This window comes from Lepus europaeus, chromosome 11, assembly GCF_033115175.1.
Source record: "Lepus europaeus isolate LE1 chromosome 11, mLepTim1.pri, whole genome shotgun sequence".
NCBI classification, from domain to species: Eukaryota; Metazoa; Chordata; class Mammalia; order Lagomorpha; family Leporidae; genus Lepus; species Lepus europaeus.
Genome location: NC_084837.1, coordinates 62,922,488 through 62,937,674, shown reverse-complemented (window position 1 = coordinate 62,937,674; position 15,187 = coordinate 62,922,488). Strand labels below are relative to the sequence as shown.

General features: G+C 45.4%; 1 protein-coding gene across 1 annotated transcript in view; it reads right to left on the bottom strand.

Moving 5' to 3' along the window:
- Positions 1-12: 12 nt before the first annotated feature.
- RAD51 (RAD51 recombinase) overlaps positions 13-15,187 on the bottom strand; it is a 43,908-nt gene continuing 28,733 nt past the window's right edge. Inside the window, exons 6-10 of the mRNA XM_062205646.1 lie at positions 13,162-13,256; positions 3,227-3,340; positions 2,103-2,232; positions 1,777-1,898; positions 13-1,371 (exon numbers count right to left, since the gene is read on the bottom strand). Coding sequence (XP_062061630.1) covers positions 1,248-1,371; positions 1,777-1,898; positions 2,103-2,232; positions 3,227-3,340; positions 13,162-13,256 — 585 coding nt within the window. The 3' untranslated portion in view covers positions 13-1,247. The remainder of the gene's footprint in view (positions 1,372-1,776; positions 1,899-2,102; positions 2,233-3,226; positions 3,341-13,161; positions 13,257-15,187) is intronic.

The window sequence follows — 15,187 nt, the reverse complement described above, 5'->3', positions numbered from 1 at the left end:
CCAAATTTGAAGTGATTGTTTTCCTTTCTCATTTATCAGCTCTTTAGGTCACTGGAGAAAATTCAGCTTAAACAAGGCCTACTGTGACTAATCAGGTGTTCCCTACTCCTCTCCCGTTCATTCCTAGGCCTTACAGTACAAAGTCTATACATAGAAGAAAAAATTAATTTAGGACTGAGATGGCTTTGTAAGAACCAGCCTTTCACTGTGGCCTTGTTATCTGAGATACTCAATTCTGAGGCTTTAAAACCCAGAAATAGCTAAGGAACATTTTGGGTGAGATCTGGATCAGAAGTCCTAACTAGTGAAGGCAGTAAACCCTGACATAAGGAAAATAGTATACTGTAAACTTAGTTAATTTAAGTTCCTGGGACATTGACAAAGCAACTTTTATTTCAGTCCCTGACTCTTAAAGTCAACTTAAGAAGTCTGAAGGTAAGAAGAAAAGTATCTCAAATCCCTGAAGCACAATAATATGGGTCAGTAGCAGACATTCACAACATGAGATTTATGAAATAAAACAAAGGCCACAGCATATGTCTCCCATTAGGCTGATTAAATCATGTAAATGTAGGATCTCCTTTGAACGCAACATAACCCAATTACCCCCACCCAGTGCCAGAAGGGATACTATGGAAACTCTATCTTGAAATATTTACCTTGCACAAGACTGACTCTAGACAGCACATTTACTACAAACAACTACTGTGTTAGCAGTTTCACACTGAATCTACTTAGTCTGCCACTAAAATGCTTAATTCACAGTGAAAGACCAAGCAAGAAGATGGCCTGCTGGCCTTTTACCAAGTTCCTATGATAGAATTTAGGCATGAATTTAAAATCTGTTTCTGATTGGGAGAGTTCCTAAGAGACTCATCCCCTTTGCTGCACAGTTCAGGCATTATGCTTTATTACCATTTCTCAGAAGAGAGTTAAGTCTCCCAGCTTTAGTTCTCTTAGAGACCTATAATTGTCCAATAAACTGTTCCACCCGAGTCAATCCCAAGGCACTGTGTCAAAGGTATTTCATACCTCTCTGCCAAAAACCAAAGAAATTAATATAGTATATAAGGAATAAACATGTCAGATCAGTTTGTGACACTGACCTGTCTCCACCATCAGCTAATACAATAGGTGTTTTTCCAGAAGTCTTTTCCTGGCAGTCACAACAGGAAGACAGCTGTGAAGAATCCCCCAAGGAGCAGTCCTCATTAGGCTGTAGCACTTAACCAGAAAAAAACCAATGTTCATTCTTTGGCATCCCCCACTCCATCTGCATTGATGGCAAACATGGCCTCCGCTTCAGGAAGACAAGGAGAGTCGTAGATTTTGCAGATTCTGGTTTCCCCTCTTCCTTTCCTCAGGTACAGTCTGCCCCCAAAACAGAGCAAAGCACCAAGTTATTCAACAGCTCCCTTCCCAACATGAGGACAGATCTTTTAGACATGTATACTTTGTAGCAGGACTTTGGCAGCCTCTGTATACTTAGTGTGCTTCTAATCTGGAGGAATCCATTTCTGCTCTGCTCCCGCAAAATGAAACTCTTATAACAAGGAGAGCCACATCAATTACTCATTTTCTACACTTACGGATTTTTAATTCTTTTATGAACTAAAAGCAAACACCTATACTAAGAAGAGCATGACAGTGAGATTGTGCGGAGTCTGATTATGCAACAGTAGCTTCACCAGGGCTTAAATGGGAATGTTACAACAATGCCTACCTCACAGTTAACATGACAACCCAAGAAACATCATCTACCTCCATTTACCTTACCTGGTTGTCGATGCATGGGCTATGATATTTCCTCCAATAGGCTTTTTAGGATCTGCAGCAAACATGGCTGCTCCATCCACTTGGGCTACCACCTGGTTGGTGATGACCACTGCTACACCAAACTGATGGGGAAAGGATAAACATTACTTTCGGGCCAGACATTCCATGAACTTTCATGCTGCTACCAGTTTCCCCCACAAAGCAATGACTGACGAATATCTTTCCTAATAGCTTGACAATCTAAGGCACCAATATCCTGGCCTCCTGGCAAAGCTCCTAGAATCTCTGAGCACTGTGAGCATTCCTTGTCTCTACCCATAGCTTACCTCATCAGCAAGTCGCAGAAGCATCCGTAGAAACCTGGCCAGGTGCATCTGCCTGGCTGAGAGCTCACCTCGACCCGAGTAGTCTGTTCTGTAGAGGGCGGTGGCACTGTCTACGATAAGCAGCGCATACCTACAAGGAACAAAGACCCTGTGAAACCTGTTTCTACCCTGTCAGATTCTGCTCCCTTCTTCACTACCCTACAACATCATAGTTTGACTTGGATGTAGACTTTTTAAAAAGTATTTCTGCAGCATTCAAATCTGAAGCACTGTTCAATGAGGTGAAACAGCAAGTTCAGGTAGACATGGCTGCTTTTTCTTTTTAAATTATTTATAGACTATATGCTGTTCTAGAATCAGTTTTACTTTTTATGTATTTTTAAAGATTTATTTATTAGGGGGCCAGTGCCATGGCATAGCAGGTAAAGCCACCACCTGCAATGCCGGCATCCCATATGGGTGCCAGTTCAAGCCCTGGCTGCTCCACTTCTCATTCAGCTCCCTGCTAATAGCCTGGGAAAGCAGTGGAAGATGGTCCAAGTCCTTGGGCTTCTGCACCCACGTGGGAGACCTGGAAGAAGATCCAGGCTTCAGACTGACACAACCATTTGGGGAGTGAATGGTAGACTTCTTTTTCTCTGCTTCTCTCTAACTGCCTTTCAAATAAATAAATCATTAAAAAATTTTATTTATTTGAATGGAGGGGATTGTGGGGGGAGAGTGCCAGGGAGAAAGATCTTCTATCTGCTGGTTTACTCCCCAAATGGTTGCAGTCAGGAACCCAGAGTTCCCTCTGATCTCCCACTTGGGTAGCAGAGGCCCAAGTATTTAAGTCATCCTCCACTGCTTTCCCAGGAACATCAGCAGGGAGATGCATCAAGAGCAGAACAGCTGGAACTGTTCCAATATGGAACGCTGGTGTCACAAGCAGTGGTTTGGCCTGCTGTGGCACGATTCCAGCCCCCAGACTTGACTTTTTAAGTTAGCTTGACCTAAACCTCAAAACAGGGGCATCAATATAGGAACTAAACTTACAAGCTGCTAGCAATGTGGTCAAACAGCCTGTAGAAGATTCAGGGTGAAGTCTTTGGGAACATCTTTAGTGTTTTCTATTGAGCACAAACCTGGACTCTACCATCATGGCTGACGCTTGATACAGGAGCTGGGTCTGGTGGTCTGTGTTGAAGCCCCGAGCATAGGCTACGTTATCCAGAACATCACTGCCAGAGAGGCCGTACCTAGGAGAGAGCAGAGAACATTTTTAGGCTATATACAGAACTCAGACGGAAAATTCATCTCCAATGCTTACATTGCCTGGGAAGAGCAGGTAAGCAGCGGCGTTGGCAGAGGTTTTGGGGACACAGAATGTAACTTCCTCTGTCTTAGGAAGCTTAGGCAAACTACAGAAAGATGACAGCAGCAACTACTTTGGAGTAGATCTACCTGATTAGATTTCAAGACAAGTCACAGCTGTTCTTTGAGGACTCCTGAACTAGACTGAACATTTTCCCAATATAAGGTAACAATATACTACTGGAAAAACCCAAAGCACGTGACAGGATTTGGAGGAACAAAAATAACAAATCAGAGATTAATTAAATCCACATAAACTGTTAATATGAGAAATAAAATCTTCTAAACAAGGATTCCAGGCTGGTGCTGCGGCTCACTAGGCTAATCCTCCGCCTGTGGCGCAGGCACACTGGGTTCTAGTCCCAGTCAGGGCACTGGATTCTGTCCTGGTTGCTTCTCTTCCAGTCCAGCTTTCTGCTATGGCCCGGGAGTGCAGTGGAGGATGGACCAAGTGCTTGGGCCCTGCACCCGTGTGGGAGACCAGGAGAAGCACCTGGCTCCTGCCTTCGGATCAGTGCGGTGCGCTGGCTGTAGCACGCCAGCCGCAGCAGCCGTTGGGGGGTGAACCAACGGAAAAGGAAGACCTTTCTGTCTCTCACTGTCTACTCTGCCTGCAGAAAACAAGGACTCAACCAATAAGAAGTTCAAGAAAGTAAACACTTTTTTTTTTTTTAGCTTTTCTTGCTGGTAGCTGGTTTACATAGAGTATGTGACATTTATACATCTAATATAATTGACACCAAAACAAAATTCATGTTATGTCTGAGTTTTCTCCCTCTGAATTTTTTTTTTAAAGATTTTATTTGAGAGGTAGAGCTACAGACAGTGAGAGGTAAAGACAGAGAGAAAGGTCTTCCTTGCGCTGGTACACTACCCAGTGGCCGCAACGGGTAGTGAGCTGCACCGATCTGAAGCCAGGAGCCAGGAGCTTCTTCCCAATCTCCCACACGGGTGCAGGGGCCCAAGGACTTGGGCCATCTTCTACTGCTTTCCAGGCCACAGAAGAGAGCTGGATTGGAAGTGGAGCAGCCGGGTCTCAAACCGCTGTCCTTATGGGATGCTGGTGCCACAGGCGGAGGATTAACCTACTGTGCCACGGCGCCGGCCCCTCCTCTGAATTTAAAATCGGCAAATGAGTATCTTCTGTTTTTATAGGATGATCTCTATTTTATCATCTTTGTAATGTCATCTAAGACATGAGTGTTCCAGATGGCTCAAATTCATTCTTATTAAATGTACCAAAACAGAACTCCATTTCTTCAGCGGAGGATGGTCAAGTCCTTGGGCCCCTGTACCCGCATGGGAGACTTGGAGGCCCCTGGCTCCTGGCTTTGGATCAGTGCAGCTCCAGCCATTGAGGCCAGTTGAGGAGTGAACCAGCAGATGGAAGACTCTGTTTAACTCTTTCAAATAAAAGACTCAACGGAATGCCTGTACTTTGCCTGCATCCCATATGGGTGCCAGTTCGAGTTCTAGCTGCTCCACTTCTGATCCAGCTCCCTGCTAATGCGCCTGGGAAAGCAGAAGATGGCCCAAGTCCCTGGGCCCCTGTACCCAAGTGGGAGACCCAGAAGAAGCTCCTGGCCTCAGTCTAGCCCAGCTCTGGCCGTTGTGACCCTTTGGGGAGTGAAGGAAGATCTCTCTGCCTCTCCCTCTTTCTCTCTCTTTAAAAAAAAAAATCTCAAATAGATGTGATTTTCTCTGTACTACCAGAAAACATTTGGGCTTTCTATGGCATTTGTGAAGAGCTACTTTGAAATTCTTTTACTAATTACAAATTCCTCAAGGAAAAGAATGGGTCTTTCTACCTACCTAGTATATTTTATATAGCTAGTAAATTCTGAATAAATGTTGCTGACTACAGCTTTTATCCACAACAAAACCCAGAGATTTGTATATCATCACTCTAACCTAAGTGATATTCTCATATTAATGTCACCTACAATCACATCACAATAGTCCAAAGTATAATAGCAACCCTCTTAGTGACAGTTCAAAAGAGAATGTGTAAGTGAAAGCCAGGAGTGGTCATTGTGGCACAGCGGGTTAAGCTGCCACCCGTGATGCATGTATCATCTGGTAATACAGAGAGTACTAGAAGTCCCAGCTGCTCCACTTCTGAGCCAGCTCCTTGCTAATTCACCCAGGAAAGCAGTGGAGGATGGCCCGAGTGCTTGGGCCTCTGTTATCCATGTGGTAGACCCAGATGGAGTTCCAGGCTCCTGGCTTCTGCATGGCCCAGTCCCAGCTATTGCAACCACTTATGGAGTAAACCAGCAAATGGAAGTTATCTCTTTTACCTTCTCTAGCTCAATCTTTCTCTCCCCTCTTCTACTTTTCAAATAAATAAAATAAATCTTAAAAAAAAATGAAAAATATAAAATGAAACTCAATGTACTGTAATTCTTTGAGCTATGTTCTATGTTTACAATTCTAGAATAAGGATAAGCAGTATGAGGATAAGCAGATGGCATGAAGATAGTTTTAGGATCCCAACCAAATAAGTTTTTTATATTTAAATCATAGAAGTATAAAGATTCAAGAGGATTACATACAATTCTGAGAAATTCTACTAGTTTTGCTTCCAGAAACATTGATAAAATCTACTAAGAAGGGGAGGGTTATCTTTTTGTTCTCAGAACATAGATTTCTTTAAAAAATGATTTTTATTTATTTGAAAAGCAGAGTTACAGAGAGAGCTTCATCTGCTGGTCCACTCCCCAATGACCCCAATCACCAGGGCAGGGTCAGAAGCCTAGAGCTTCATCTGGTCTTTCAGATGGGACTCGAACCAGCACGCACAAAGGAAGCCAGCCTCGTAGGCAGCAGCTTAACCCACTGTGCCACAACATCGGCCCCAGAACATGACATGTTTAGCAGAAAAATTTACCCACTCTTTTTTTTTTTTTTTCCAGCAGCACTCACAAAGTAGAATATATTCCAGAAGCAGGACATGAAATTTTTTTTTCGTTTTCTTTTTTTTGACAGGCAGAGTGGAGAGGGAGGGAGAGGGAGGGAGGGAGGGAGAGAGAGAGAGAGAGAGACAGAGAGAGAGACAGAGAGAGAGACAGAGAGAGAGACAGAGAGAGAGACAGAGAGACAGAGAGAAAGGTCTTCCTTTTTGCCGTTGGTTCACCCTCCAATGGCCGCTGTGGCCGGCACATCTTGCTGATCCGAAGCCAGGAGCCAGGTGCTTCTTCTGGTCTCCCATGCGGGTGCAGGGCCCAAGGACTTGGGCCATCCTCCACTGCCTTCCCGGGCCATAGCAGAGAGCTGGCCTGGAAGAGGGGCAACCGGGATAGAACCCGGTGTGCCAGCGCCACAAGACGGAGGATTAGCCTATTAAGCCATGGCGCCGGCCTATTTATTTATTTTTTAAAATATTTATCTTATTTGAAAGGTAGAGGCAGAGTGCGAGAGAGCGATCCTCCATCCACCAGTCCACTCCCCAGATGGCTGCAATGGCTGGAGCTGGGCCAATCCAAAGCCAAGAGCCAGGAGCCTCCTCCCACACGGGCGCAGGGGCCCAAGGACTCAGGCCATCCACCACTGCCCTCCCAGGCCACAGCAGAGAGCTAGATTACAAGTGGAGCAGCCAGGACCAGAACAGGTGCCCACATGGGATGCCAGCACTGCAAGTGGTGGCTCCACCCACCATGCCACAGCCCTGGCCCCAAGTGAACCTTCTCAAAGGTAAGAATAGGTAAAGCCACTGCCTCCAGTGCCGGCATCCCATACAGGCACTGGTTCGAGTCCTGACTGCTCTACTTTCAGTCCAGCTCCTTGCTAAGGCACCTGGGAAAGCAGTGGAGGATGGCCCAAGTCCTTGGGGCCCTGCACACATGTGAGAGACCCGAAAGAAGCTTCTGGTTCCTGACTTTAGATCGGTGCAGCTATTTGGGGGAAAGAACCAGCAGATCAAAGAGCTCACTCTGTCTCTACCTTGTTAACTCTTTCAAATAAATAAAATATTTTAAAAAACCCAGGGGCTAGCGTTGTGCTGTAGTGCATAAAACCACTGCCTGATGTCATGCACCCAGCTACTCTGCTTATGAGCCTGCTCCCTGTTAATTTGTCTGAAAGCAGTGGAAGACAGCTCAAGGACTTGGACCCCTGCACCAATGTGGGAGACTCAAATAAGGCTCCTGGTTTCTACCTGGCTCAGGCCCAGATACAGCTATTTGGGGAGTGAACCACTGAATGGATGATCCCTCTAACTCTGCCTTTCAGATAAATAAACCTTAAAAAAAAAAAAGTAAGTATAACTTAGGACATCTATTAAGAAATTCCAGGGGCCCGGCGTTGTGGTGTAGCAGGTAGCCACTGTCTACAATGCCGGCATCCTATATGTGTGCCGGTTCGAGACCTGGCTGCTCCACTTCTGATCCAGCTCTCTGTTATGGCCTGGGAAAGCAGAAGATGGCCCAAGTCCTTGGGTCCCCACACCCGCGTGGGAGACCCACAAGAAGCTCCTGGTTATGGATCAGCATAGCTCTGGCTGTTGTGGTCATTTGGGGAGTGAACCAGTGGATGGAAGACCTCTCTCTCTGCCTCTCTGCAACTATGCTTTTCAGACAAATAAAAAATAGATATTAAAAAAAAAATTGGAGCTCCTTTTAAAAAACAATCTCAGGTTATTCTTAGTAGGTAAGTTTGTAAAACTCAGTTCTATCACTTCAAAAAGGTTTTATCTTTCTCTCATAGTACTTAACTTTCAAAAAAGATAGTGACTCTACTTAGCAATTGTGTCCATGGCTTTCAAACTTCAGCAAGTATCAGATTATCTGGAGAGCTTGTTAAAAACAGACTGTTGAGGACTGGTGCTGTGGTGGAGTGAGTAAAGCCACCACCTGCAGTGCTGGCATCCCATATGCCAGTTCGAGTCCCGGCTATTCCACTCCCAATCCAGCTCTCTGTTATGGCCTGAGAAAGCAGTAGAAGATGGCCCAAGTCTTTGGGCTCCTGCACCCATGTGTAGACTGGGAAAAAATCTCTTGGTTTTAGATCGGTGCAGCTCTGGCTGTTGTGGCCATCTGGGTAGCGACCAGCAGATGGAAGACTTCTCTGCCTTGCTATAACTCTGCCTTTCAAATAAATAAATAAAATCTTGAAAAAGAAAAAAGATTGTTGGACCCTACTTGCACAGAGTGGGGATTGAGAATCAATTTTCTTTTTTCTTTTATTCTTAAAGGTTTATTTATTTATTTGAAAGGCAGAGTGACAAAGAGAAAGAGATCTTCATCTGTTGGTTCAGTCCCCAAATGGCTGCAGTGATGAGAAACGCACAAGGCTGAAGTCAGGAGCCTAGAACTCCATCTGGGTCTCCCACATAGGTGGCAGGGGCCCAGGCACTTGGGCCATCTGCTGCTAGTTTCCCAGGCACATAAGCAGGGAGCTGGATCGGAAGATGAGTAGCCAGGACTCGAACTGGCAATTTGTTATAGGATGTCAGCATCACAGACAGCAGCCTAACACACTGTGCCAAAACGCCAGTCCCTAGAGAATGAATTTCTTTTCTTTTTTTTTTGACCGGCAGAGTGCACAGTGAGAGAGAGAGACAGAGAGAAAGGTCTTCCTTTTCCGTCGGTTCACCCACCAATGGCTGCCGCGGCCGGCGCACCGTGCTGATCCGAAGCCAGGAGCCAGGTGCCTCTCCTGGTCTCCCACATGGGTGCAGGGCCCAAAGACTTGGGCCATCCTCCACTGTACTCCCGGGCCACAGCAGAGCTGGCCTGTCAGAGGAGCAACCAGGACAGAATCCAGCTCCCCGACGGGGACTAGAACCTGGGGTGCTGGCGCCGCAGGCAGAAGATTAGCCTAGTGAGCCACGGCGCCGGCCAGAGAATGCATTTCTAATAACTTCCCTGGTGATACTGCTGCAGTTATTCTGAGGACCACATTCTGGGAATCCCTGAGCTACAGTAACCTAAATGTGCGTTAAACTTCTTCAACCAGGCATGGTAAAAAATTAACTAGTGAGGGTGTTGTTATGAATAGAAATTATTAAAGAGGGCTTATGATTTTCTCAGAACTATAAAATTAAACACAGTAGAGGGATGGGTGTTATGGTATAGGTGATAAGTAGCCACCTGAGATGCCTGCATTCCTTATCAGAATACCTGGGTTTGGATTACAGCCTCCTGCTAGTGCCTACCCTGAGAGGCAGCAGGTGGTGGCTTAAGTTCTTGGGTCCCCTTCACTCATGCAGGCCAGATTGAGCTCCTGGCCTCCCTTGCTTGGCTGTTGCAGGCATCTGGGGGAGTGACCAGTGGATGGAAGATCACTCTCTCTTCCATATCTGACTTTCAAACAAATAAATAATCTTTTAAAAAATGATCAAAATGACAGATTTAAAAAAAAGTGGATTCTGGGGGCTGGTACTGTGGTGCAGTAGGTTAAGCCTCCACCTGAGGTGCCGGGATTTTTTTTTTTTTTAAAGATTTACATATTTAAGAAGCAGAGTTATAGAGAGAAGAGAAGACAGAGATTAAAGCTCTTGCATTCACTAGTTCACTCCTCAAATGGCCACAATGACTAGAGCTGGGCAGATTCAAAGCCAGGGGCCAGGAACTTCTTCTGGGTCCCCTACATAGGTGTAGGGGCCCAAGCACTTGGGCCATCCTCTGCTGCCGTTCCCAGGCCACAAGCAAGCTGGATTGGAAGAGGAGCAGCCAGGACACGAAACAGCGCCCATATGAAATGCCATCGTTGCAGGCGGCAGCTTAACCTACTACGCCATGGTGCGTGGTAAACCTTAAAAAAGCAAAAAGTGTATTCTGGGGGCCAATGCTGAGGCACAGCAGGTTAAGCCACTGTTTGTGACACCAGCATTCATATGAATTAGTGGTTTGAAATACAGCAGCTTCACGTCTGATCCAGCTACCTGATAATGCACCTGGGAAAGCAGCAGAAAATGGTCCAAGTACCTGGGCCCCCAGTACCATGTAGGAGATCAGAACGGAGTTCCTGGTTCCCGGCTTCAGCCTGGCACAGATCTGGCTATTGTAACCATTCGGATTCTCTCTCTCTCTCTCTGTCACTCTGCCTTTCAAATAAGTAAATAAATCTTTCCTTTTTTTTTTTTTTTTTTTAAAGTGACTTCTATACAAGACTGGCAAAACAACACTGGGAAGGAAGACACAGGTAAGCATGCACATATTTAGAAAACTAAAATCAGATTACTAGGGCTGGCACTGTGGCACAGTAGGTTAAAACCTCAGCCTGCACTGCCAACATCCCATATGAGTGCTGGTTTGTGTCCCAGCTGCTCCTTTTCCGATCCAGCTGTCTGCTACTGCCTGGGAAATCAGTAGAAGAAGGCTCAACTCCTTAGGCCCCTGCATTCGCGTGGGAGACCTGGAAGAAGCTCCTGGCTTCGGATCAGCTCAGCTCTGGCCGTTGTAGTCATTTGGGGAGTGAGCTAGCAGAATGGAAGATCTCTCTCTCTCTCTCTCTGGCTCTGGTTCTCTCTGTAACTCTTTCAAATAAATAAATCTTTAAAAAAAAAAAATCAGATTACAAGACAGTAATTATTTTTCTTGACAGGATCTTTCTAAACAGAGGCAAGGGGCTGACTTCAGTGGTGCATATTCAATGGGCTGGATTCTGATTGTACAAGGGAAGAGGAAAGTGAATTAATCATAAAACTAGAGAATATTCTCTTTTTTTATTTGACAGGTAGAATTACAGACAGTGATAGAGAGACAGAGAGAAAGGTCTTCCTTCCATTGGTTCACTACCCTAATGGCCGCTACGGCCAGCGCTGTGCTGATCCGAAGCCAAGAGCCAGGCACTTCCTACGGGTCTCCCATGCAGGTGCAGGGACTCAAGCACTTGGGCCATCCTTCACTGCCCTCCCGGGCCACAGCAGAGAGCTGGACTGGAAGAGCAGCAACCGAGACTAGAACCTGGCGCCCATATGGGATGCCAGCGCTGCAGGCGGAGGATTAACCAAGTGAGCCACGGTGCTGGCCCCTGAGAATATTCTCAATTTAGGCAGGTTCCAACTTGAATGTGACATCTCAACATGCAATTAAATTCTATTTATTCATTGAGCATCAGTAGAATTTCTGGTAGGGACTAAATTAACCATTTGACCCTAGGCCAGGGAAAATAGGTAAAACAGTTTTGAAAAATTGAAAGCTGTGATAGGGGATGCAGAAACTCAAATTCTTCAACAGCTTTATTGAAGTTTCCTTAATATATTTTCAGAGATGTACAAACATCATTACAATCCAATTTTAGAACATTCACTTCACCCTAGAAGAGCTCTCAAGTTGATTTGCATTTACTCTGCATTCCTACCCCCAGTAACCACAATTTTACTCTCTATAGATTTTTCACTTCTGGAAATTTCACATACAACCATATGATATATGGTCTTCTATATTTAACTATCATCATTTACCACGTTTTGAGGTTCAACCATGTTGTAACAACATGTATCAGTATTCCATTGTAAGGACATAGGAAATTCTATTTATTCATTTACCTACTGATGGACATTTGGGCTGTTTCCTGTTTGGGGCTATTGCATTGACACTATAAACATCCATGTACAAGTCTTTTTTGAGGACATGTTTTATGACTTGGCACCATTTTATACTCTTGCAAATCATGAGAGTTCCAGTTTCTCCACACCCTCCCCAACATTTCTTACTATCTTTCATTATGGCTAGCCCAGTGGGTATGAAATGATATCTAGAATTTTATGTTTCTCTGATGCCTAATGATATTGACCATCTTTTCATGCATTTATCTGTCATTTATATACACTCTTTAGAAAACTGTTCAAGTTCTTTGTTCGTTTTTTAGTTGGGTATTCTTTTCACTGTTAGGCCTTAAGTGTTCTTTGTATATTCTGCATGCTATTGCAAACTTTTTCTCAGATTCTTGAGGAAATTTTTTAAATCCTTGATAGTATCCTTTAAAGTACAAAAGTTTTTAACTTTGATGAAGTGCCAACTGACTTTTTTTTTTTTTTTTTTAACAGGCAGAGTGGACAGTGAGAGAGAGAGAGACAGAGAGAAAGGTCTTCCTTTTGCCGTTGGTTCACCCTCCAATGGCTGCCGCGGTTGGCGCGCTGCAGCCGGCGCACCACGCTGATCCGAAAGCAGGAGCCAGGTGCTTCTCCTGGTCTCCCATGGGGTGCAGGGCCCAAGGACTTGGGCCATCCTCCACTGCAGTCCCTGGCCACAGCAGAGAGCTGGCCTGGAAGAGGGGCAACCGGGACAGAATCCGGTGCTCCAACCGGGACTAGAACCCGGTGTGCCAGCGCCGCAAGGCGGAGGATTAGCCTAGTGAGCCGCGGCGCCGGCCTACCAACTGACTTTTTAATCCATTAATTATTCATGAACTTTCCTTCTGAGGCTGTATCTAAAAAAATTCTTGCCACTTAAAGGCACATAAAACTTTTCTTCTAAAACTTTTATAGTTTTAACTCTTGCATTTAGGTCTTTCACTCTTCTGAAACACACACACACACACACACACCCAAAAATGCAGTCAAAGGCACGAACGTATTCCAAGTTCATAGCAAAATGGAATGAAAAGAATGTCAATTTCCCATGAGCTTTCTGAAGCTCCCTCATAGAACATAGAACTCTGGAATGTAGAACAACAGAAGAGACATTCTTTAGCCAAGCAACCCAGGTAATCACTAGAATGACAAGTGTGACATACAGTCTCATCTAATTTAGTAACCTACCTCTCAGCCACTGCTAATAGTCGTTCTGGCCTAAAGGTACCCTCAGTATCAATGTACATGGCCTTTCCTTCACCTCCACCCCGGTCAATGGGAAGCTAGAGAGAACAAAAAGAACAGTGGAAATCAACACATTTCTGAAATAGCTGGTCAAGTGACTTCCTTCTTCAATATGACTAAGGGTAAAAAACACTTGAAAATAACACTCAAGTGTAGGCAGGAGGTACTCCCTTCTTACAGAAATACAGCTAGCAGCAGACACAAAGCTCATTGAGTCTCACAGCACATAAAACTAGAGTCTTGTCAGTTGGATGGCTTAGAAATATTGTCCCAAGTAGGTGACAACATTCTATGACTGCATGTCCATACAAGACTGACGAATAGGTCGGTGCTATGGCATAGTGGGAAGGGGCCACCTGCAGTGCTGGCATCACATATGGGTGCCAGTTCGAGTCCCAGTTGCTCCACTTCTGAGCCAGCTCTCTGCCATGACCTGGGAAAGCAGTAGAAGATGGCCCAAGTCCTTGGGTCCCTGCCCTGGCTTCAGATTGGTGCAGCTCTGGCCATTGTGGCCAACTGGGGAGTGATCCAGAGGATGGAAGACCTCTCTCTCTCTGCCTCTTCTTTTCTCTCTGTGTAACTCCAACTTTCAAGTAAATAAATAAATAAACCTTAAAGACTGATGAAGAAGAGGTCAAACATTTGGAATGCCACTTACCTTTGGTTTAACCAACAGGCAGGGGACCCTGATCCAATAAACAATTAATTTTAGCATGTCTATAGCAAATTTACACTTCATTTCATTGCACACAATTCTGAGTATTACCAAGGGGCTTGTCAATGCCCCAGGACCACCGATGTCAAGTTTAAAGTGTGAGCAAGAAGGAGCTAGTGCTGTGGTGTAGTGGATAAAGCTGCCACTTGCAATACTGGCATCCCACATGGATGCTGCTTGGAGTCCCGGCTGATCCACTTACAATCCAGCTCCCTCCTACTGCACCTGGGAAAGTGCTTGGGCCTCTGCACTCACACAGGAGACCAGGAAAAAGCTCCCAGCTTCAGCCTGGCCTAGTGCTTGCCAAGGTGGCCATCTGGGGGAATAAATCAGCGAATGGAAGATCTTTCTCAAATTAGCTCTTTGTTTTATTTATTTTAAAAGTTTATTTTTATGGCCGGCGCCGCGGCTCAATAGGCTAATCCTCTGCCTTGCGGCGCCGGCACACCGGGTTCTAGTCCTGGTGGGGCGCCAGTTCTGTCCTGGTTGCCCCTCTTCCAGGCCAGCTCTCTGCTATGGCCCGGGACTGCAGTGGAGGGTGGCCCAAGTCCTTGGGCCCTGCACCCCATGGGAGACCAGGAGAAGCACCTGGCTCCTGGCTTCAGATCACCCGCGGCCATTGAAGGGTGAATTAATGGCAAAAGGAAGACCTTTCTCTCTGTCTCTCACTGTCTACTCTGTTTAAAAAAAAAAAAAAAAAAGTTTATTTTTATTTGAAAGGCAGAGTTATAGAGAGACACACAGGATGACACTATAGGCAGAAGCTTACCCTTCTATACCACAATGCCGGCCACCAAATTTTCTTCTTATATTTGAGGGAAAAAATTTCAAAATTATATAAAGAACTACATGCTTGCATTAAAAACTCAAACAGGGGCCAGTGCTGTGGCACAGTGGGTTAAAGCCCTGGCCTGAAGTGCCGGCAAACCCATATGGGCGCCGGTTCCAGTCCCCGCTGCTCCTCTTCCAATCAGCTCTCTGCTATGACCTGGTATAGCAGGGGAAGATGTCCCAAGTCCTTGGGCCCCTGCACCCATGTGGGAGACCTGGAAGAAGCTCCTGCCTCCTGGCTTCGGATTGGCACAGCTCTGGCCATTGCTGCCATCTGGGGAGTGAAGCAGCAGATGGAAGACCTCTGTCTCTCCCTCTCTCTGTAACTCTCTTTCAAATAAATAAAATAAATCTTTAAAAACAAAAAACAAACAATTCAAACATAGAAGTATAGGATGAAACTGAAAGTTCTTCTCCACCACT